General features: G+C 41.1%; 2 protein-coding genes across 2 annotated transcripts in view; one reads left to right on the forward strand and one right to left on the reverse strand.

The window, feature by feature from the left end:
* Positions 1-1,121: 1,121 nt before the first annotated feature.
* Positions 1,122-18,561, reverse strand: EIF3B (eukaryotic translation initiation factor 3 subunit B). Its single transcript, XM_013176824.3, has 19 exons — positions 17,943-18,561; positions 14,656-14,848; positions 13,151-13,270; positions 13,001-13,058; positions 12,327-12,455; positions 11,123-11,280; positions 10,138-10,269; positions 9,977-10,043; positions 9,351-9,397; positions 8,380-8,590; positions 7,727-7,799; positions 7,094-7,216; positions 6,501-6,579; positions 5,328-5,466; positions 4,549-4,674; positions 3,977-4,054; positions 3,398-3,506; positions 2,779-2,897; positions 1,122-1,673 (listed from the first exon to the last, which is right to left on the reverse strand). Exons 1-18 carry the CDS (start codon positions 18,544-18,546, stop codon positions 2,794-2,796), a joined length of 2,550 nt encoding a protein of 849 aa, XP_013032278.3. The 5' UTR covers positions 18,547-18,561; the 3' UTR covers positions 1,122-1,673; positions 2,779-2,793.
* A 145-nt stretch (positions 18,562-18,706) lies between these two features.
* The window catches only part of SNX8 (sorting nexin 8), a 28,520-nt gene continuing 25,707 nt past the window's right edge, over positions 18,707-21,519 (forward strand). Inside the window, exons 1-2 of the mRNA XM_048059770.2 lie at positions 18,707-20,023; positions 20,774-20,849. The gene's annotated coding sequence lies outside the window, so the exon portion shown is untranslated. The remainder of the gene's footprint in view (positions 20,024-20,773; positions 20,850-21,519) is intronic.

The following is a 21,519-nucleotide window of genomic DNA, read 5'->3' on the forward strand; positions in this document are numbered from 1 at the left end:
TCACAACTCAAGGGCAATTAAGATTGTTAGTGCTACAGAAGTTCAAGCCGTTACCGAAAAAATGGGTAAGCTGGAACTTCTGCATTGTTTTGGCAGAAAGCAAATATTTGTTCCAGTCCAGTTGAGGGATGAGCTTGGTAAGCACTGCAGACCGAACTTTTATCATCATAATGTACATATTGATTATGAAAGAACAAATGCAGAAACTGGAAACTAATACAGACTTTGGTGAAAAATATCTGCTGCTTTAAAAGTGACCTATTGAAACTTTAAATTAATACCATCATTATAGAACAATAATTTTCAAGAGCCTTCCTGTGAAGGGAACATGGGAGCAAACTGAAGGGCTTGAGCATTTGCTATCACAGTAAGTTCACCTAAGGTGAAAGGAAAGAGAGTGGTAAAAATGCTAATGTCCCTTGGCTGCTGCCAGCTGAGTGGGGGTACCCTTTGCCAGAATACTCCCTGCCTTCCACTTTGAATCCATCATAGAAACTGCTACGTAAGCAAGCTCGGGTTTTAATCAAAGTACATCAGGAGGGCTTATATTAGCAATTACTGGCCAGTCCTGGAAAGGAGACAGGTGAATACCCCCATTTCACCTCTGCCCCTCGAAGGGAAAGCAGCAGGCCAGCAATCTGCCAATATACAGAAAAGAATTTCTACACGTAGATATGAATATAGAGAAGTTGCACCACCAGCTTTAAGTCCGCTTTTCCCCTCTAAAGAAAGGTCTTTAGAAATGCAAGTTACATATGTAACAGTGAGAATAAGGCAAATATATACAGACCTTCTCAGAAGGTTTGCAACGGTCACTAGAAAGACAGACTAACCCAAAGCTCATTTGAGTTTGCAAATGGCTTAAGAAATGTACTTAATTTCTAGTTGCTTCACTACAGTTAACAGGTTAATCTGTCCAATTAATGAGTTGTACCATCATCATAAAAACAAAGAAAAAACACAACTTCAGCAATATACAAGAATAGGAAAGCCATGAGGAACTTCGGGGGGAAAAAAATTCAAAGAAACTATAAAGTGAACAGGGCAAATATTTGCATTAATCTGGGTATGCTTGATCATTCAGGGAAAGATTCCCTACAAACAACGCAGAGCCAGCCCGGTTTTAGTATCAGTCTGCTTTTATTTCCATATTCAGCTCTTTAAGGGAGACATCCTTTCACAATCTGAAAGGAGGAGGATATAGCCCGCTGTAGTGCTGCTTCAGCACACTAAAACACATCATACGAAAAATGGTTCTGTTGACTTTTCCCCAAACAAAGTGAACACCTGTCCATGCACTTGGGACATAAAAAGAGTCCTGGAACAGAAACATCGTGTGTGTGGGTTTGTGTAAGAGATGTGAACTGATGAATTTCACTTTACTGGCAGTCGTCAAAAACTGCCAGTTAGCAAGTACTGCACAGGAGTCAGGAAGTAAATACTGGTAAGTAGTGGATTTAAAAAGAAAATTGAACCCTTAAAAAGAATTTAAAAGCAGCGCCTTTTCAGTATCTCACTGCAGCAGGCAGCAAGACTTAAAGGCACTACAATGTGTCAGAATGGAGAAAATCTGATGCATCCACCCTTCCAGAGTGCAAGAATATGGATTAAAAATTCCAAGGTAGGCTTTCTGAAAACGAACAAACTTCTTTTTAGCACAAGATATGGCGGTGCTGCAGAAAAGAAAAAGAGATGAGTCAGTTACTGTGCCTTATACAAACAGCTCGACCTTAACCACAGATGCTATCTCATAAAAGGCTACAAAAGCACGTGTTCCACCTGTTCTTAAACTGTTTAAGTCTAGAAACTACATAGCTTCTCTGCCTTCCATAAAAGATCTCCCACGTACAGGACAAAAACTACAAACTAGTTCTAAATACATCTGAAAATATCAAGGCTATTAGTTTTTCTATAGGTACAAGAGGTGTACTGCTATTCTATTTTGGCTCCTCAGATACCAGGAAACTACTCCAGAACTGTACAGTGACAGCTGCTAAAGGCATTCTTCCAGTCTCCGCTTCCTTACGTGAAGTCCTAAACATGACAGAGCGTGAATGCAATCCACCTTTTAAGTCCTACATGAGTGCCTTCACACACCATTCCCTCCTGAACATAAATTTCAAGCTCTTCAAACAACGACCTCCTACATCAGTTGCTGAAACTACCCTGTTTTCAACACACAACTATACCATACGAATTCACAAAGCAGAACTGGGGCAAGCACTGGATTAAATAAAGATTTCAGCAACAAGCAGTGATAGTGAGAAAGTGCTGCTACCCAAATTCTAACCAACATTTCTAGAAAGTGACAGCAGATTTCAAGTGGATATTTAAACATCTGCTCAAAGTTATATCAGCCTATAATCAACTTGCTTTATCTTTAGCATAGTATTTAAAGCCCTGGCCAGTATTAACTACCATAACAATCTTACGAAAAGCAAAATTTCCATCTAATACTAGCTTCAACTTCTCCTACTGACAACTTTATGATCTTGCAATGAGCTGTGTTTAAAGGTTGACCCTAGCTCTGTCACAGCTTTGATCATTCTGGAAAGATAGGGCATAGACGATACTCTGCTCAGTACAGCTTGTAAATCTCAGTCTGTGATCACTTAAGAATGCTTTTGTTTGCTCTAGCAACAGAAAAAACAAACGAACTCAAAGAACAGCACACACACCCACGCAACAAGCAGACTTAACCTTCTGAAACAAATTACTGAATCTATAGTGGCAGCTAATAGAAAAAGTTCCCCTCTACTGAGAGGTAAGCTATCTTACCACAGTTTTATTAGATTACTCTGGTTCTGCAAGGGTAATAATTTCTTCATTGATAAAAAATTCAACAGTCTCCTCTTCCCAGTCATCAACATTGCTGTCCAGCTCATCTGTGTCTACCCCTGGAATGGAGAAAGTGTTAACGCTATCTCAAACAAGGCAACAAAGGAAAGATTTGATGCTCTTGCTAGGAATAGTGCTTAAAACAGCACTAAAATAAGAACTATTTGTTGCTTTAAATCATAACAAGGACATGCTAATATCATTAAGTGACAAACAAGGCATTATTGTCTCTTACTACAGAGCTTGAGGATTTTTTTTGATTATACACAACACCTGAATCTCTTCACAGGTTTATGCTAAGTTATGCTAAGGTCAAGCCAATGCTTGCCTTGAAGCAGAAAGAATCTAAGTAAAACACAGACAGCACTATGAGTTTTGTCCTGTGCAAAATCAAAATCCATTGTGATTCAGGAGAAAAAGGACAAAACCTTCAGAAAACAGGCGATAATAAGCTTTAGCAGGAAATAGAGAGAGACAACGTAAATAAGTTACGGGAACAGTCGTTACTTGGCAAGAAGTGGTAGTTATCAAGTTTTTACAAGTACTGTGTGTTGCTTACCTCCTCGAAGCTCTAAACGCTCATTCCTCTGCTCCATGTACAGCTCTTGTGCCATCTTGCGGTACTTCCTGAATTCTTCCATCATTGTACGTCTCCTTTCCACCAGCTCCTACAGAGGCAAGAAGAGGTTGGTAATAATCCCACAGTAAAACAAATCCATACAGAATGCATTTGTTAGCGAGGCAAACTTTTTTTTTCCCCTCATGAACATACCTTCTACTGACTTAAAAAAAAAGCAAAACCTTTTATGTAATTTAAAAGTTGTTTTGATAATTTTTTAAAAGGGTTGTAATTTAAAGAGTGGCTAATACAGCAGTTCACTAAGAACCCCCAAATTTTATCACCTTTGCTTAATGAGGTATCACCAGTGACTCTCCAGATTCATTACTGTTTATCCTGAGTTTAGTGGCATCTGTGTGAACTAACTATGGGAACTGAGTCTAAGCATCTGGATTAACATGAACACAGATGTTTGGTATAAAAGGTAAAACTCTAACTTACATATATGAACATTACAACCTAACAACATGCAGGTTACAAGAGCTTCATCCACAGTATTATATTTCAAAATTGTCTTGCCTTTGAAGCTTTGGACTGGCTCAGGCGATCCTTCTGCTCAAATATCTTTGAGTATTTCTTCAGGTCCTTTTTAATTTGCTGTAAAACAGAATATTATTTCAACTAGGACATCAGACTAGCAAGCAATCATCATATTCTGCAAGAACTCCTTTGGTAGGCCTAAACAGGTTTCGCATTTTTGGAAAGTATCTTTTCTTGGCAATTCCCCTTCACTATAATTCTGTTTGTTCTTCCTGGCTTACAGAACATGAAGAACACTTCCATAAATATTCAATTATGGAAGTCTGGACAGCTGAATTCAGGTTTGTTATTCTTTATACCCTCTCACTGTACCCTAAATTTAAGTACAACTGGCCATTATTTCTATTCCAAATTTAAAGAACAGCTAACATTTACAGTTGTTCCCAGAAATGAGGTCCCCTACAGCAATATTTTTTTTCCAGAAGTTCAGGAAGAAAAGCAATTCCATAACTCTGTAACAGTTCAAACCTCATCCTTGAGAACAGGAAAGTAAACCTAACATGCATATACACCAAAACAATGTCAACAGGCATGTCAGTGGAATACACTACCTTTATCTGATCCTCACTGAGCAAGGTAGCTGGTCGTGGTCTCCACAGAAGCTGACAGAACCTGTCTTTATTGTTTTTCTGAAGTAGACGGCCTTGGAAGGTCCATAACCAATATGCATTGTCCACCTGGAAGAGTAGTGCAATGCCTCAGTCAAGATAAGCTCTAACTTTACATTCTGGTCCTCACTCAATTTATTTTGTTTCTTTGTTTTTAACAAAATCAGCATCATTAGTCGACAGAAGTGAGATGCTCTTTTTGTTCACATCTTTCCTGCAGAAATTAAATTCTACAGCAAAACAGAGTTCATTTGTTTCACTGAAGCTTTGCATAAAGTTTTCTTCTGAATGATCACAACAGTTTAAGACTAAGCAAGCCCTTCTATCGTATTCTAAAAATGTCAGATTCTATACTTGTACAGGAAAGGATTACAGTACAGTGGCCAGAACCACATGCAAGTAACAAGAGACAATGATTCTGTGTGGACCACACAGAAATTAAGTTCCCACACAGAGGATCAAGTTCCAAACAGATAAAGACAATGAGCATTCAGAAAAAGGAAACTTGTTTTAGACTTGTAAACTGCCCTTCCAGAACTTATTTTTGGAAAACCAGCGAAGCCAATGGCCCAAATAAATACTGATGTTTAGAAACACACATATAAAACTACGGTGCAAGGCACAAGTCGTATGACCAGTGACAGGTATCCATTTTTGCTTCCTAACCAATAGCCCTTGTCAATACCTCTGGAATAGGAAGGAAAAGAAGAATGAATGAGTACCTTGTGGCTCCACCAAGACACAGAAGTCACAATGTATCTGCCTGTAGGATCCCATTCCACATCTGAAGCCGTATAGTGTTCAGCAATATTCATCATGGTGCAGTCAGATGTATCTACAAATGCTAAGGCACCGTTCATGCTACAAAGACAAGAGAGATTGTTTTACATGCTAGCATAGCCCATTTTTTAAAAACAGATTTCACAAGCTACATCTTTACAGCTCCTCACTACAATGAGGAATCTTCTCAGCAAGCAACCAAGAAATGGGCTCATACCAGTAAAACGTGCCTGTGGCTAGAAAACAATGTGATGAATAAAACCAAAAATGCACATAAGAATGAAACTGTCGTTTTAATGTTCAGTGACCTTTAACCCATTTTACATCTGTTCCTAAAGTCATGATGAAAACATATAGCCACATCACAGCCAAAGTTTAACAATCATATGCTTTAAGGAGTGAATACCAAAATGCTTAGACATTTAAGGAGTGGAGTCCAAAACTAAAAATGGATTTCAAAGATGAACATCACTGCTTACTTGAAAGCATGTAAAGCCAAATACTATTCAGCTGGCTAAAATAAGTTTTACTTGCTCAAACGTGACCTTTTTGATAACTTTTACAGTAGAGCTTTGTCGTAAGAGTATTGTGAAAGTATTATTGCCCACCAAAAGGCATGAGGTTTTGACAACAACAAATGCATTATGGGAGCCACATCAATTAGTCGGTGTTTAACAAACAGCTAAGAAGTCTTTCTAAATATCCACTTTTTTGTTGAAAAGTTCATTCATCTTTTGATGTGGTGGAAATAGCAACTAGAAGTTACAAAGGACATCATGAAACTGCATCTTGTTTTCCTTTATTTTGCGAAGACATACGAGAATTATAGCAAGGCAACTGGGAGAGAGTTTTAATTAAGTAATTGTAAGCCTTAATAAAGTCAAGTACCTATCAGAATCCAACTGACAAATTACCACAGGTCAAAATTAACATTCTTTCACGGAGAGCCCCTTCAATACAAGTAAACACTCAGTAAGATTTTTTTTCCCATTTAAATAACAAAAAATCATATTAAATCATTCACATAGATAGCAAATACTTCTTGATGAGATACTCTAGTACTTTTTTCCTGCTTTAAAAGGAATGTGGTGTCCAGTAACTTGTGCAATGCTCACCTTCTGAGGCCAGCCAACACTACAAACTGCCCTTGAGGACTCCAGAATATCGTGTTTGCCTGCTGTTTGTCAAACGTTTCTGGGAGGAAACAAGTCCAGAAAAAGAAAATCTCAATCCAATGTCATCAGTTAGCTTACAAGCAGTAACTACACCCATTCCTCAGAAGACGTTTCTGAACTCTGCAAGCAAGCCCTTACAACAGTCCTTAGCTCTACACTTCTGAGGACAAAACCCAGTAGATCTAAAACATCCAAAGCTAGCAGAAAAAGAAGAGTAGATCAGAAATCCCAACACCCAATCGGGGAAAAAAAGGTTGTCAAACGTTAGCCAAATAAGTCTGTGCTATCGCCTTGCACAAACTTCCCAAGACCACAAAATTATTCTGGCTTGTAAGCCTGTTACTCCCAGACCTCGGACTGATTCAATATGAAAACAGTTTAGCTGTCACCAGAGGCCTAGATTTCTTGAACGCAATCTCATTCATGCATAGCACCTAATGCCACACTATCTACCACAAACAGCCACAATTTGAGTTTACTGTCCAGCAAAATGCTTAGCATCTGCATCTTTCACGGGTTTTCCAGTCACTTACTTATGAGTTCTATTTTCCCATTGTTTTTAACATGGTAAAAAGAAACTGAAATTCGTGGAGTTTCTCCATGCAACACAGCAAACTTGCTTCCGTTTGGTTCCCAAGCAAAGGCTATGATGCTTTCTGTAACAAAAAAAATAAAGAGGGGTCAAAACTCTGTCAATTATAAAAAGCTTTCAGTTATCACAGAACACCAGGATGCTAAGCAGAGAGAACCTATCAATTCAACTCAGCCACAAAGACTACCTTTTAAAACAAAGGTTGATAAGGCAAATGCAGGATATTATGGGAAGTGTTTTTGGTCAGACACAACAGCTCCAAAATCTCTGATATGCTACAGAATGAATACATTCATCAGATAACTTTTTTTTCCCCCAAGCATTTTAAATTCTTTTTTTCCCCCTAAACTAAGCTACAAGCATGAACAGCAATGAAAGTTTTTACTTCGCAGATCTTACATAAGCAGCCCAGCAACAGGAATAGTATAGCTACCATCAGAAGTGTTAAATATCTTAATTGTCATCAACAAATGTCACATGTTGACGGGAACTTTTAACAAACATGCAAGTGTCTACCAAAAAAATGTTGAATAAAATAGTTAAAGATTGGAAGTGAGTAAATACTTGGAATTACCTTTCATTTCTACCACATCCACTGGAACCTGTTTCTCTCTCATTCGGAATATTTCAAAGTTGGTCACTACTCCCTGTGAAGGTCAAGATCAACTCATTACTCAGTACAGAAGCAGCAGAACAAACAATTTGTTTTTTAGATTGTCAGGCATAGGATGGCCTGTCAGAACTCAGGATGAGAACTGAGAGTCAACATTTCTTTCCTTAACGAGCAGATAAATAGTGTATGCCTCATTACTGAACACATTCTAAATCGTTCTGTTCTGATAAGTAACAACAAAAGAACTGCATACAACAATCTGTTTCTTTCAGACTGTTAAGAAACTTAATTAAAGCAGATAAACATATAGTACATTGTGCAGCATGACCTATGAACTCAAAACCAACTTTAGCAGTGAGTAGGAAAAGATCTAAGCCATCTAGCTCTCATTTTAAAAAACAGGTCCAAAATACCACTAAAATCAAAGCCAGTCCTAGAGAGCCAAACGTATGTAATGTTTGCGTCCACATGATCCAAACTCAATAGTCAAAACTATTTTTATTTTTTCCATCATGTAATTTACAGTGTTCATACCGAAAAACAATACTGTAAGAAAACTAAATATCAGCATGAGGTAGAACCAAGTTTTATGAACACAATCAGAATCCACATACCTGTGTGCCTTTTGGAGTCCTGTCTACCTTCACACACAGGTAATCCCCGTTCTTCTGCCAGTGTAGTTTACAGTCTACAACGTTGAACAGATTCCGCACACGGATTTCTTGTCTAGCAGGCAGCTGCATTAAGGTCACTCTTGCTGGAATGTCTTTGTCCTCAGGCACCCAGAAAGCAATTATGTTACCACCTGGAGACCATGAGAAATCTCTACAGGAAGGAAATTAAACATAGTTCCATTTTAATTTGTAGTTAGAGATACTACAGACAGAAACTATTTTCAGCACTGTATCTGAGTGTTGTAGATACAGATAAACAACTGAAGACAGTTTACTAACTTACATATTTATCATAACCTATTTTTAACTGCCAATTTAAACCTGCAATATGTTCAATGGTATCAAAACAGCAAAAAAAGTACTAACTAGAAGGCACGAACCCTCTACTGTGTAAAGCCGGAAGATCTAAGAAACATGATTAAACCAATTAGCAATTCCCCTCTATTAAATTACACTGGAGACAATCCTTTTGCACTTGTGTACACCTAATTTTACTTTTGATTTACAAAAGGTACCCCAAAAAGCTACAGGAATTAAGTGTGCAAACATGCACAAAATCAGACTAGTTCCTCGCCAACAGGCAGCATACAGCGCACTGCTTTAAGCCAGCATACAAGTTTTAAGAGACAGTCCCTAACAAGCTGCGTTCCAGTTTGGTTTAGTACACAAGGATCCTAAGCTAGATCCTTGATTAAACATTGCCACAAAGGGGATTTCCAAGCACAGTAGCTGTCACTCATGTACGTCAATAAGCAGAGAGCTTTCCATTCCTTTTTTTTTGCCAGCTTGTCTAGATTGACTTCAGAACAAGACCATTTGCTCTAATCACTGTAAAGATTCATCTCATTATAAAAAGTCTCTGATATAAAGACAAAAAGAGAGTAGTTATTTTTACAAAGGAATACACTCACCTTATCCCATTGATTTTCAAGCTTTTTTTGTCCAACAAACCCATAGACTGAAAGAGAAAATTGACAATTTTCCAGTTAGTAACATTCTTGCATATACACACATGCCTCTATTCTTATTAGAAGAGCACATAAGCTAGGAAACTGGACAGTGTTGAGAGATCGATTCTCCCCTATTTTATATTATGAACATACGTATACCACAACTACCGATAAAATTAATCCTGTGTGATGATTTTTATGAGTACAGAAACCTGTATTATAATGCAAACACAGAACAAACTAGATTATGCTGCAATTTATAAAGTATTTTGGGTATTCTGGCACTCATCTGCTATTGAGAGCTCAGAGGTATCACATAACTTTAATCATACCGACTCTTGAGCAGTATATTGAACTCTCTAGGGCTTCTAGAACCACCGTGTGAAACTTTGTCAGGGTCAGCTAAAGTTTTTTCACCCAAGAAAGGTCAAGGGACGAGCAAATATATTTATTCCCTTTTAAACTCCAGAAAGCATTATTACAATATGTATTTTAAAATAGACACCATGGGAAATGTTGACATTGTAATGCAAAAAGCATTGTGCAAAAAACGTTAAAAAACCACAACCAGAAAAACAAGAACTTACAGGTGTTTCATAGATACTGAGGGTATCTGAAGTCATTCGAGCAAAGAATTTACCATCATGACTCCATCTAAGCAAATACAAAAAGAACATTAGATAGGAATTATCTACTTATTAAACAACATCTAGGACTACTTGTTCTCAAATGCTGCTTTGCAACCTACTTAAAAATAGGCCAGTGAGCTGAGTTTTCACAGTGGAATCCTCGTTTCTTTTGCCCAGTCAGAATATCCCAGATGATAATAGCCTGAGGATCATCCGGCGTGTCCATCAAAGGGCTGAAGGTCACTAAATATCTACAAAGGAAATAATCAATTTCACTACTGAAATTCCATTTAACACATCAGTACAAGCAGGCTTTCATCCAAATAATATTAAAATAAAATGCACTTGCAAACAGCTCTTTCCCTACTGGGATTCTTGGAGACGAAGAAAATTTCAAGACACAGTAATCCTTAGCATCTCTTTGGCTGAAAAGCCTCTAGATTTATGTGGAAGTTCTCTCATACTGATATTACAAGAGGAGAATTCAACAAATACGTTGGTAGTTACTGTATAGGTTTGCCCTGAGAACAGAACTGGTTTCAAACCAAATATAAATCCATCAGCCTTTGCCGACCTGATCTACAGGTATGCTAGACAATTCGATTTATAGATAAATAATCTCTTCCAAATATCTTGCTTAAAAACTAGTAAAACAAGATACATCTCAGTCCTGAAATTACTGTAGCCTTTTCTAAAGAGCTCTTTAATGTGAAAGAAAGTTTAAAAAAAATAATTTAAGTACTATAGACTTGGAAGATGCTATTCAACTAATTTTTTTTTCAAAGCAATAGAAATCTAATACTCCGGACATCCTATCCAACTAAAGTGAGACAATACCAATCTCTCAAACAATGAAGACTTTAAGGATACTTTATCAGCTTGGTTTTATAGAACAATTATTACAGATTATGTTAAGCATTTTTCCTGAAGTCAAAGCGAAGTCAGGTAGAGTTTCACTCATTCTAAAATGTATGAAAAGCAGCACTTTCAAAGGTGGAAGAGAACCGAAGACGGCAGTCCAGTAAGATCTGAAAGCACGGCAGCCAGAATGCATGCACTTCATGCTTTTGTTCCCTTACCCCAAACCAACATCATATGCCATACCTTTCACAGGGTGAGAAGTCAATAAGCTGTACTCCCTGGTGACTAAACCTTTGAATCTGCTTGAACTTCTCTCCACCCCAAAGTGCGATGCCCCTCTGGTGGAAGGTAGCCAGGTAGGTACCCTTTGGGGACCAACGTACATAGGTTTCTGTCCAGCGCTGCAATTAAAAAAAAGTTAAAATCAAAATGTATACAGAAAAATTTAGCTTCATTCAGAATTACTGAAGGGGGAGGACTTAATGCGTGGCTTGTAGCATCACACTTCACAAATGCACTTATTCAGTGAAGAGCTCAGAATCAGTCATATGTTAAATTAATTGTGGATTTAAATTCCATACACATAATGCACAGCACTTATTCTTCAGGTTAAAAACTGTCATTTGAGACCGTTTATCTTACTGATCACCAAAAATATTTTGCAGGGACAGTGACAACCATTGTAGGGTAACTGACAATTGAATCATCCCAACAGGCTTGGTGGTCTTTGTTGGATTTCAGCTCTGGCAAGAACATGACCTTCTCAGAAGTAAGAGTAAGCAGTCTGAACTTCCTAACAACACTACAGCTCTTGACCTTCAGCTAAGTTAGAGAGGTATCAGCCATATAGATCACAGCCAGTAACCACGGTGATAAGCAAAGCTGCCTCCATCCCAGAACCACTTTTCTTTCTATTGTAGCACATAATGGTTGTAAAGAAAATGTTTCTGGGTACCTGCAGTTTCCTTTGCAAGTGAACTGGCTACAGCACACAGGCAGGCTAACTCTCCCTTTTATATAGTGTTACCAAACCAGCTATTCCTCTCCAGCACCTCTGCAGTCAGCAGAAAGGCAAAAAGTGATGAGCAGCTGCATGCTTAAGTGCATATTCAGCACCAATGAATAGTATTCCTCAAACCGACTTTGCATACGCAGGTCTTTCTGAATCACTTATAATATACAGATGGTGGAACTAACAGGCATCATGGAGAGGTAAAGAAAAGGAAAAACAAACACGCTAACTCCACATTTGTTTCACCTAAGCAGCTAAGTCTAATTTTAAAGGGTGTAATTTCACTGCTCTTCTTCCAAAGGAAGAAAAAGTATTTCAACGATGGGGGGCGGGAAAAAAAAAAAAGACATTTTTAAAACCAAGAAAACTGTAACGTTATAAAATGAATGAGACTGACAGTGTATCTGCAATGTACAGCACTTCCAGGACACTCACTGCTCTGTCCTCAATTTGAACAGGTTCCTTGATATCATTCCAAAAAATGGAGGTCCGGTCTCCTGACTCAAAGATCACGCTATACTGATCCCTACAGTCAGGATCTTCCAGCCAGTAGCGCAGATTCCCCTAAAGAAAAACAAGAGGTCATTAGTGAGTCAAAGGCTAGGAAGCCTAGTTCTCCAAATTACTATCTACCTGGCAGGTAGAAGTCTGTCTTCAGACAGCATGCAACTTCAGAGTCTTACCATTGCAAAAAATTTTTTTGAAGTCAAATTAAATAATCCAGACTAGTGGTTAGTTGAGACTAAGAGAACAGATCATAAAAAGGTGGACCTTTAAGGCAGTTTGATGATGTTTAACACTTCTGGCCCAAATTATTTTAAACTTTCACTTTCTCCACAGGACATTTTACAAATCCAGTGGTAAGAAACACAGCGGTTGGCCTCAAACACTTAAAAAAAGATGCTTTCAAAATTCTATTTTTAAATTACTTGTGTGAAGTCATTATTTACCCTCAGTTCCTATGTGGAACTACTTAACACAACCTTTAAGCTCTTCCTGTCACTTTACAACAGTGAGAACAAAGGAGTACGTGATCACTACTGCTACTTTCATAACATCAGTAACATATGTTGTTAATATTCACTTCTCACAAAACCCCACAACCTTACCAAATCTTTAAAAGGCTGTTTCTCAGGGATTTCCCACTCATCACTGATTGTCATGTACCTGAAAGAGCAAATCAGTTGGTTACACTTAGTGCAGATACTCTCTTGATTAGAATCCCAAAAGCTGTATAGACACATGATAGCTGCACTCACTTATCAAAGTCTGTGAAAAGGTTCACTCTGAAAGTGTGCTGCTTATCCAGCTTGTATCCATCTGCATTCTTCACGGCATCCACTGCATGAGATGGAGACATGTACTCCAGGAAGATGTACCTGCGATGCAGGAATACAAAAGTATGTTCATTGGTGACTATGTAGAAGAATCATACCACAAAAAAATTCCACAATACAGATGAACTAGGAATTCAGTACGCAACATCTACAAAGTAGCTTCTCGTCTTATCCCTAATCAATTACTGGAAAAATTTCCACTTTGACTACAGGCATACTGTATCAACATGGACTAGATCTGAATTAGCTGATATCCTTTCTGTAAGAGGGCTACAGTAGATGAAAAATGTGGGTTCACAGAACTGTAATGAAAGCTAGTAAAAAAAAGAGGCAAGTATGCAGCTCTTCCCAGCTGAATGATAGACCTTCTTCAGAAATCGCAAGCCTTGCTGTAGCTGCTCGTTTAGACCTTCAAAGCACAGCTCTTATTTTTCATTTACTTTCAACATAATTCAGCTTCCTCCTTGCCACTAACACAATCTAATTTATAACCCAGCAGACTCAGGAAGTCTTTTAGTATCTTTAAGTAAGCCGAAAGCATCTTGAAGACTACCAGACATGGCCTTTGATATTTTCCCCTAAGTATTAGATATGCATTTTTCAAAACAAGCACTAGCAGCAGCACTAAAAGGTGAAGAACACATGAACACAGAGATAGAATGATTTTTCTCCTCGTGTTGACCTTGCAGAAATAGGAATCTCTCACCCCAGAAATCCCCCTTTTTAATGGATACCTCTCCAGCTCCTGAAGATATGCTACTCCAACCTCAGTAACAAGACTTAGTAAAACCTTCTAAGTATCAGATGGATTTTAGGGACAGACACCAGACAAAAACTCTTTCCCGTGCCCTCTCCCACTCTGGGCAAGATCATTTCTGCTTAGCTTTCTTCTCGATTTCAGGTGCTGCAATTAACCTGGAGCAGCGATCAGAAGTTGGCAAAAGGGCCCTGGGGAGGGCTGCTGCAACTTAAGGAAGCTGAAGTCACTAATGTTAGCATAAGCACTGGCAGAGACAGAATATGAGATCGACAGTCCATTTTGCAATAAACAGTACATCCACTGCTGCCAAGTTTTTAACTAAAATGGACTTTTAATCTATTTATTAACCACGGCAGGAAATCAACCAAAAAACTCATTTAGTACCGCACAGAAATTTGACTTCCAAACCCAGCTAAACTTTGTTTCCATAATTAACCTCCCCAGGCTGTAACTGAAGGAGTTACTAAGCTCCTCCGTTCCCTCAGGAACCTCTGCTTGTCGCTGCGACTAGATGTCAAGATTGTACAGGCTAAGGTAGAAAACAACAATGCCCATGGTAAGAGGCCACCTTAAAAATTCACCATAAAGTACTGACATTAATAATCAAAGGTAAATCGGTCAGAGCAGCGTGTCAAACCTATTTCCAGCAGGTGTGATCATGACTTACCCCTTCGTCTTGCCATCTGCTTCTGGGTAAAATTCATTGATAATTTTACCAAACTTGGAAAATATTTTGTGGATGACATTCTTCAGTTTTTCAAGTCGGTCTGGTCCAACCTGGGGAACGTTATCCACGACTATCACTGAGTCAATTCCATCTGCTTCTTGTGGCTGGTCTTTCAGTACATCACCAAGTAGTTCTGCGAACAAAAAGCATAAAAGAATTCGAGGCTCCAGTCTATACCATGAAAGAGGAAGACTGAAGGATGAAAAGAACAGTGACACTAAGAGTAAGACTTCAAATTCAGGAGAATGGTTCAACAATCATTTAAGAATTCTGGTGGTGAATGAAGCCTTTATCAGAGAAAAACCTGAAGTGAATACAGACCACTTCAACAGTACTTCCTTGTCAAGAGACACGATTCCTCAGTTTCTTAACAAATTTCAAGGAATTTACCCTTGAAGCCTTTTTTAAAGAAACACCTTACCTAGAGGACACCAGCAGGCGTACTAGTAGCTTGTTTCAAGAGTTGGAACTGACTCTCAAAGTCCTCAACACCACTGACAGAGCAGACAACCCTAACATTTACTACCCAAACTCTGACAAGTAGACTTACCCAAATCATAACCTGATGACTTTGATAAATTTAACATGCACCTCCCTTCCACATTACAAGAGCTTTAGTATAATTCAAAACGATCTTCCACCCTGGAAGCTCTGCATGCCTTAGCATCACTATAATTATGGCTGAGAACTCAAGCTCCATCAAAACCTTTAATTAAACATGAAAATGAAGGTGTTCTAAGTCAAGTCACATTAAGCACGCAACAAGTGAATGCAAGCACACACCTTTTCACACCCTGGATATTCTACAGCTACACTAATCCCCCTTTCCTACCATCCCATAATGGTACTTGCTGGTGGGGTAGTCTCTTCAGTCCTTGCACTGCCTGCTCTAAACCCACGCACACACTTCCCCACTTCCACTGGTACAAGAGAAGCAGAAGTTTTATGAATGAAGTCAGTTTTAGGTTGTGAAAGAGTCAGCTATCTGAACAAGTTGCAAAACAAGCCTAATGTATGAAACTTTTTAACCATTTTGAAAAGGGTTCACAGAAGTCTCTAACAACTAACCAAGAATGGCTGAAGATGCATTTACACTTCAGAACAAGGCGAGCAGTCAGTGAAGAGCGCACAATGCAAAGATTCCTGTTACGGACCCAGAAAAAAAGGAGCACAGATAAGTGTTGCAAATAAATTAAGATGTGGTATATACTTGGAAGTTCAGACGTTCTCTCAGGACTTTGCCAATCTCTGGGTAGCTAATGATACATGGAGTTGCGGATAGGTACTCACTTGCCTAAGATTTCTGAGACATGCAGTAAAACATCTGCAGTGCTTACAAAAACTAAGGATCGAAAGAAGGAATTTTGAAAACTATTACAGCAAAATGACATGCACGTTTCTTATTCTAGAGTCCCATATCTTAGATTTTCCCTGCATATAAAATGGAAGCGCATCCCACAAGGAACAGCAAGGATGCTTCCACAGAAGCCTACAAGAAAAAAACAAAGAAGAAAAATTTTTAGGCACTAAGTCATTTCTTCATAACCACATCTCACAAAAGACTTTGTAGGCTGTAGACAAACCAAGGAATACATAGTTAGATTCACGTGCTAGTAGACAATACCCTATATTGAATCAGAACTGTAACAGATTAAATACCAATAACTGCATTGTACAACTGCTCTACCTTAAATTCAAAATTATGAACAAAGGGATCTTTCAAAGGGTAAGAAGCTGGTTTGGCCAGCTCTTTCCACCCACCAGAAGAGAGGGGTGTGGTGGGGACACAGCTATCTTCAGCTAGCAAAATTTTAAGGACCACACAGCCATTTTCCGAGCTAAAACTTCTCCATTGCACCTGGGTGATTATCTGACACATTCTCTTGAATGTGAGCCAGCTGTTCCGCTATGCCAACACCATTCTGGAAATAAAAGAAGTTAAAATAACATCTGAGATGGTCTAATCCTACAGCTGATTCACTTCTAAGTTGTTCTTGAAGAGGTAATGTTGTCATAAGCATTGAGATAACCTTGGCTCAGTGACACCGATGGCCTGACGCTGCTTCTCCCGTGCAGCTCTCAAGGTAAGGCAAAAGGAATAAGGAAGCTCAAGAAGCAGCACACAGATGGAAAACCAGACCAGCAAGAGTGACTAAACCTAAACAGTGTAATTCAGCCACTAACACTGTATTATTCATACAGCTGAAGAGTTAACTAGATTAATCCTAAATAGTAAAATAGGAGCGGATAGGAAATATGCCTCGGTTCTGGATACACTGAAATGAACATCATCAACTCAGATGTAGACAAAGCAAATAGAGCAAACACTTTGCTAGACAAAAAGAACCCAACTGCGTATTTGCAGACAATTTTGCCAAAGTCTCTTTGAGATACAAAAGCACGTGTTCAAAGAGCTGTACAGACGATTAAGAACAACACATGTTCTTAATCTAAGATACTTTTCTACTTATTTATCAAGCTAAACATAGGCCTGGAACACTAGGAAGCACAATTATCACTGGTATTCCACTGCCAGTCAAAAGAGCCAACTGACTTAGGAAATATCATGTGCTTTAAGAAGCATTTTCCCAGTTCTGACCCACGTAACTATTACCAGACCCTACGAGAGCACTTCTGTCACAGTAAGCACTGGCAAAACAGACTCAAGAACTGACACAGCTCATTGAGAAAGATTTACCTGAAAGAGAAAAATGCTAAAATAGTTTTAATTCCCTTACACCAGGGGTGGCTATTTACATAATTAACTGTGTAGTTACACAAGGTTTAGCCATTTCGAAGAGCCAACATCCAACCCTATTAAAAGGCCCTGCGACTGAGCTTTCTACTACTAACAATATGTTTTCCACATTTTGTGGCCACAAAGCACCTAGGCCAGCTCTTCATGAGCAGTAAGTCACCCCAAACCCACACTACTTATCTAGAGACTTTATTCGGGATGCGTGGAAAAGCACAAACCGACTGAACCAGGTTCATAAGCAGCCGGGCAAGAATTTAAAGCTGCCGTCACAGCAGCTGACTTTAACTAACGGGGGCACACAGACAGCACTCTCCTCGCTGCCTCCACCTCACGAGGAGCTCCCACGAACCGAAGCTCAGCAGGAAATTAACGACCCGCGCTAATTAACCGCTTCCAGCACGAAGGCGCCGGGAGCTGCCAGCCCGGGGCCCACGGTCCAGGCCCAGCTGAGGCCTCCCCCGACCCGCACCTTCGTCGCTGATGTCGTCCACGAAGTCCTCGGGGTCGCTGAAGGAAAGCTCGTCCTCGGGCTCGGCGGGGGCGGCGGGCGCGGCCTCCCCGGCCTTGTCCTCCTGCGGCGCGCCGGGCTCGGCCGGCGGCTCGGCCTCGGCGGGAGGCTCGGGCTTGGCCTCGGCCTCCCCCCCCTCCTCCTCCTCCTCCTCCTCCTGCTGCTGCTGCTGCTCCTTCTCCTTCCCCTCCTCCGCCGGCTGGGCCTCGGGCTCGGCCTCAGGCTCGGGCTCGGGCTCCTCCTTCTCAGGGCTCTGGCGGCCGGACCCCGGCTGAGGCTCGGCCTCGGGGGGCTGAGGCGCGGCCTCCTCAGCGGCCTCCTCAGCGGCGGCGGCCGCCTGTTGGGCCTCGGCAGGCCCCGTCGGCGCCTCGGGCTCGCCTCCCTCCTCCTCCCCTTCCTCCTTCTCGTCCTGAGGCGGCGGCTCGGCAGGCGGCGGCCCGTCGGGCTGCTCCTCGGCCGGCCCCTGGGCGCGGGGCGGCGCGGGGCTGGGCGCCGGGGCCTGCATGGGGCGCTCCCGGCTCCGCCGCCACGGCAAAGGGAGCGCGGGAGGGGCCGCCAGGGCCATGTGCGCCAGGCCCCGGCGCCTACCACCTGCCCCGGGGGGCGGGGGGAGGAAAAGGGGGGTTTGGCCCGCCGTAGGTTCCGTACGCCGATGGTTTCGCCCCGATCCGAATTCTAAGGAGGCTGATGAGCGTTTGGCTGCCCGCTCGTTGTTCGGCTGGCAGAGAAAAGGGTTTATTTCAAGCTTGCTGCTGCTGTGGTTTCCCCCGCTTCGCGGTGGTTGAGCCCAACATGGCGGCTCTGTGCAGGCTACCGAGGTGGGGTTCGGCCGAACCATTCGCGGAGAAGCGGGAGGCGCCGCGGCAGTTAGCCGGGCGGATGAAGGCCCTCCCTGCGCTTCTGTCACTTCACCGCATTTCTCAGTCCAACTCTATGCAGACAGCAGCAGCACGCTGAGCCGAAATCCGCCCGCTTTCCCCGCCTTAACACCACACGTTCCCCCCTACAACTCCCCGCCGTGGGCTCGCCCGAAGGCTGGCCGTAGTGCACGGGCGCTACCAAACCCACGACAAAGGGGGAGGAGCGGGGCCGGCGACATCACGTTAGCGCTGAGGGGCGGCGGCACCCCCCCGCGGAGCCGCGTGGTTCGGCCCGCCGGGAGCCGCCACATCAAGCGCGGGCCGCGGCTCGCCTCATGGCGGGTCCCGGTTGGGCGCTGAGGGGAGCCCCGAGGGGACCCCAGGGATCTGTGGGGGCTGAAGGGAGGGCAGAGGCTTGCCGTCTGACCCCCAGTCACCGCCAGGCCCGCTGAGAGTTGAGTATAAAAGCCGTCTTCCAGAGTGGTGTCGGTGCTTACAAGGTCTTGGTGGTTTTTAACGGTGTTTTTCTGTGAGGTAAAAACAGGCACTCAGTGTCCCGCACCGCCTGTGAGGTAAAAAATGGTGCTCGCTGGGCCACACCGCTGCCGTGACACTGGTTAGTGGGAGAAGCCTTCCAGAGGGACGGTGAGCCTGGTTCCACGCAGGCGGTCTGTCAGTGCTGGGGTACGGCCAGAGGGACACGACAGATAGCCCTTTCTAATGTTCTCCTTTCTAATGTTTTCCAGTGATCAGAAGCGTTACCTTGGCTGATCCCAGCGTTTTAGTGTGACTTTTACATTGGTAACATTCTTTTCTCTGACACTGGCTAGCAAAGTGACTGAGACAGCCAAACCCTCGTTATCAATTAAATCATTACTTTCAAGGGCTCTTAGGCTGATGCAAAAATACAGATTTTTTTTTTTTTCCCCAGCATGCATGTCAGTATAACATACCCAAATTAGTGAAGAGAATCTGAAATTTGTCTTGGATACCATCCTGAAGTTTCAATGAAGGGTTTAGTGGAAAAAAAACGGTGCTTGAGGAATATTAGTTCACGTGCATTTGCTTCCCAGATAAACACCTGATTTTTTTTTTTTTTTTGGCCTAGAGCTTACTTTCAAATCGTCAAAACACTCAGAACAAGAATGCCAGCATAGAAGTTTCATGAGAAGAGCAGAACAGGTATTGCAGTTAGTAGTTTGAATTTATAATGCATATGCAGTATCTTTCATATTTGATAAAATTTTGAGAAGGTATTTAAAAAAAAAAGAAAAAGCAGCTTTGTAATTTATCAGCTAGTCACAAGATGTCACCCTCACTCTATTCAAATGTAATTGGTTGAGTGTGTCACTTCCAAATTTAAGCTATGGGTAATGTTCGTGAATGGAAATGATGACTGGCACTTTGTTACTTCTCCCACCCCGTTATGTCACGGTAGTTGACCAGACATTTTATTTCCTGAGTTGCAAAAGCACTGATGCGTGAAAGTAAAGAGAAAGCTGTTGCTCTTCCTGCCATCACAAGTATATTTTTTCCAAATACGAGGACATACTGTGGTTCAATCTGGGGTCCCAGCTGGATCCTCAAGATTATATGTCCCTTCTAAGTGCATGCATGCAGTCTCTCACCTATGGTTTACCGCTCGTCACGGTTGCCTGTATTGCTGGAAAAGGCAATTTTCCATATTACTTTTCCTGTTTGCAAGCTGTGTACTACTTCTACAATCACTTTAGTAAAATACTGAATTTAAATGCTCAGTTTGACTTTCCTGTCTTTGCATAGTCTGCTATTTGCACTTTCTCTTACTTTACAGCAAATTTTGATTTATCTTCCTTCCTTCCTTCCTTCCTTCAATTTCCTTTCTGCTATTGAAAACTTTCAAATCCCTTCAGTCCGTGTGCTGCTATCTCACTGCTATTCTTTGTATTCCAGTCCTTACTCAGCAATGAGGGTGAGTGGAACAACTTTTAAAACCACAGATTTTGTCTGGCAGCTGGAGCTTGTTCCTGTAAGTATTCCACATGCAAAAATCCTAATCAATGGGAAGTTTGGGGTAAGAAGTCCAATGAGAATGACTTCTTGTGTAACACAGTTGTCAAAACAGAAACACTTCACGTATTTTGCTAAGTACAAGTGATCTGAGGATGATGGAGCTGAAAATACTGATTCCTAAACTGAATTTGGAAAGAGTAAGGAAGCTCTAATTTTTAAGATCTGTATGAAATTTTTCCTAATACTGATAGAACATACTCAGAACAACCCATTGCAAGACTGGGGCCTCACGTAGTCCTGTACTTTTGCATTACATTTGTTACCTGGAAGTCGCTGGCACATGCTCGCTCTTTCTTTCTCTAGTGATGATAGTTTCTTTATGCTATAGGTTTTCCAGAAGTTTTCGCTGCATTTACAATAAATATGGAAGAGTTCAATAACTTGTGTCAAGTACAATCTTTATGGCCCTGTTCAAAAATTGTTTCAGCAATTGAATTATTTCTTTCACAGTATTTTTCTTCAAGACTCCTTCCATGGATTGCAAAAGCAATCTTCAGTGTAGAATGTCTTATTTATACCAAATAAATAGTTATGCTATTAGCTTAAGTACAGACCAATCAAAGATCTATAGCTCAATGAGAACATGTTGATTCCTTCATTCATTTTCTCAAAAAATGCTATATAGG

Source organism: Anser cygnoides, chromosome 15 (genome assembly GCF_040182565.1).
Source record: "Anser cygnoides isolate HZ-2024a breed goose chromosome 15, Taihu_goose_T2T_genome, whole genome shotgun sequence".
Lineage (NCBI taxonomy): Eukaryota > Metazoa > Chordata > Aves > Anseriformes > Anatidae > Anser > Anser cygnoides.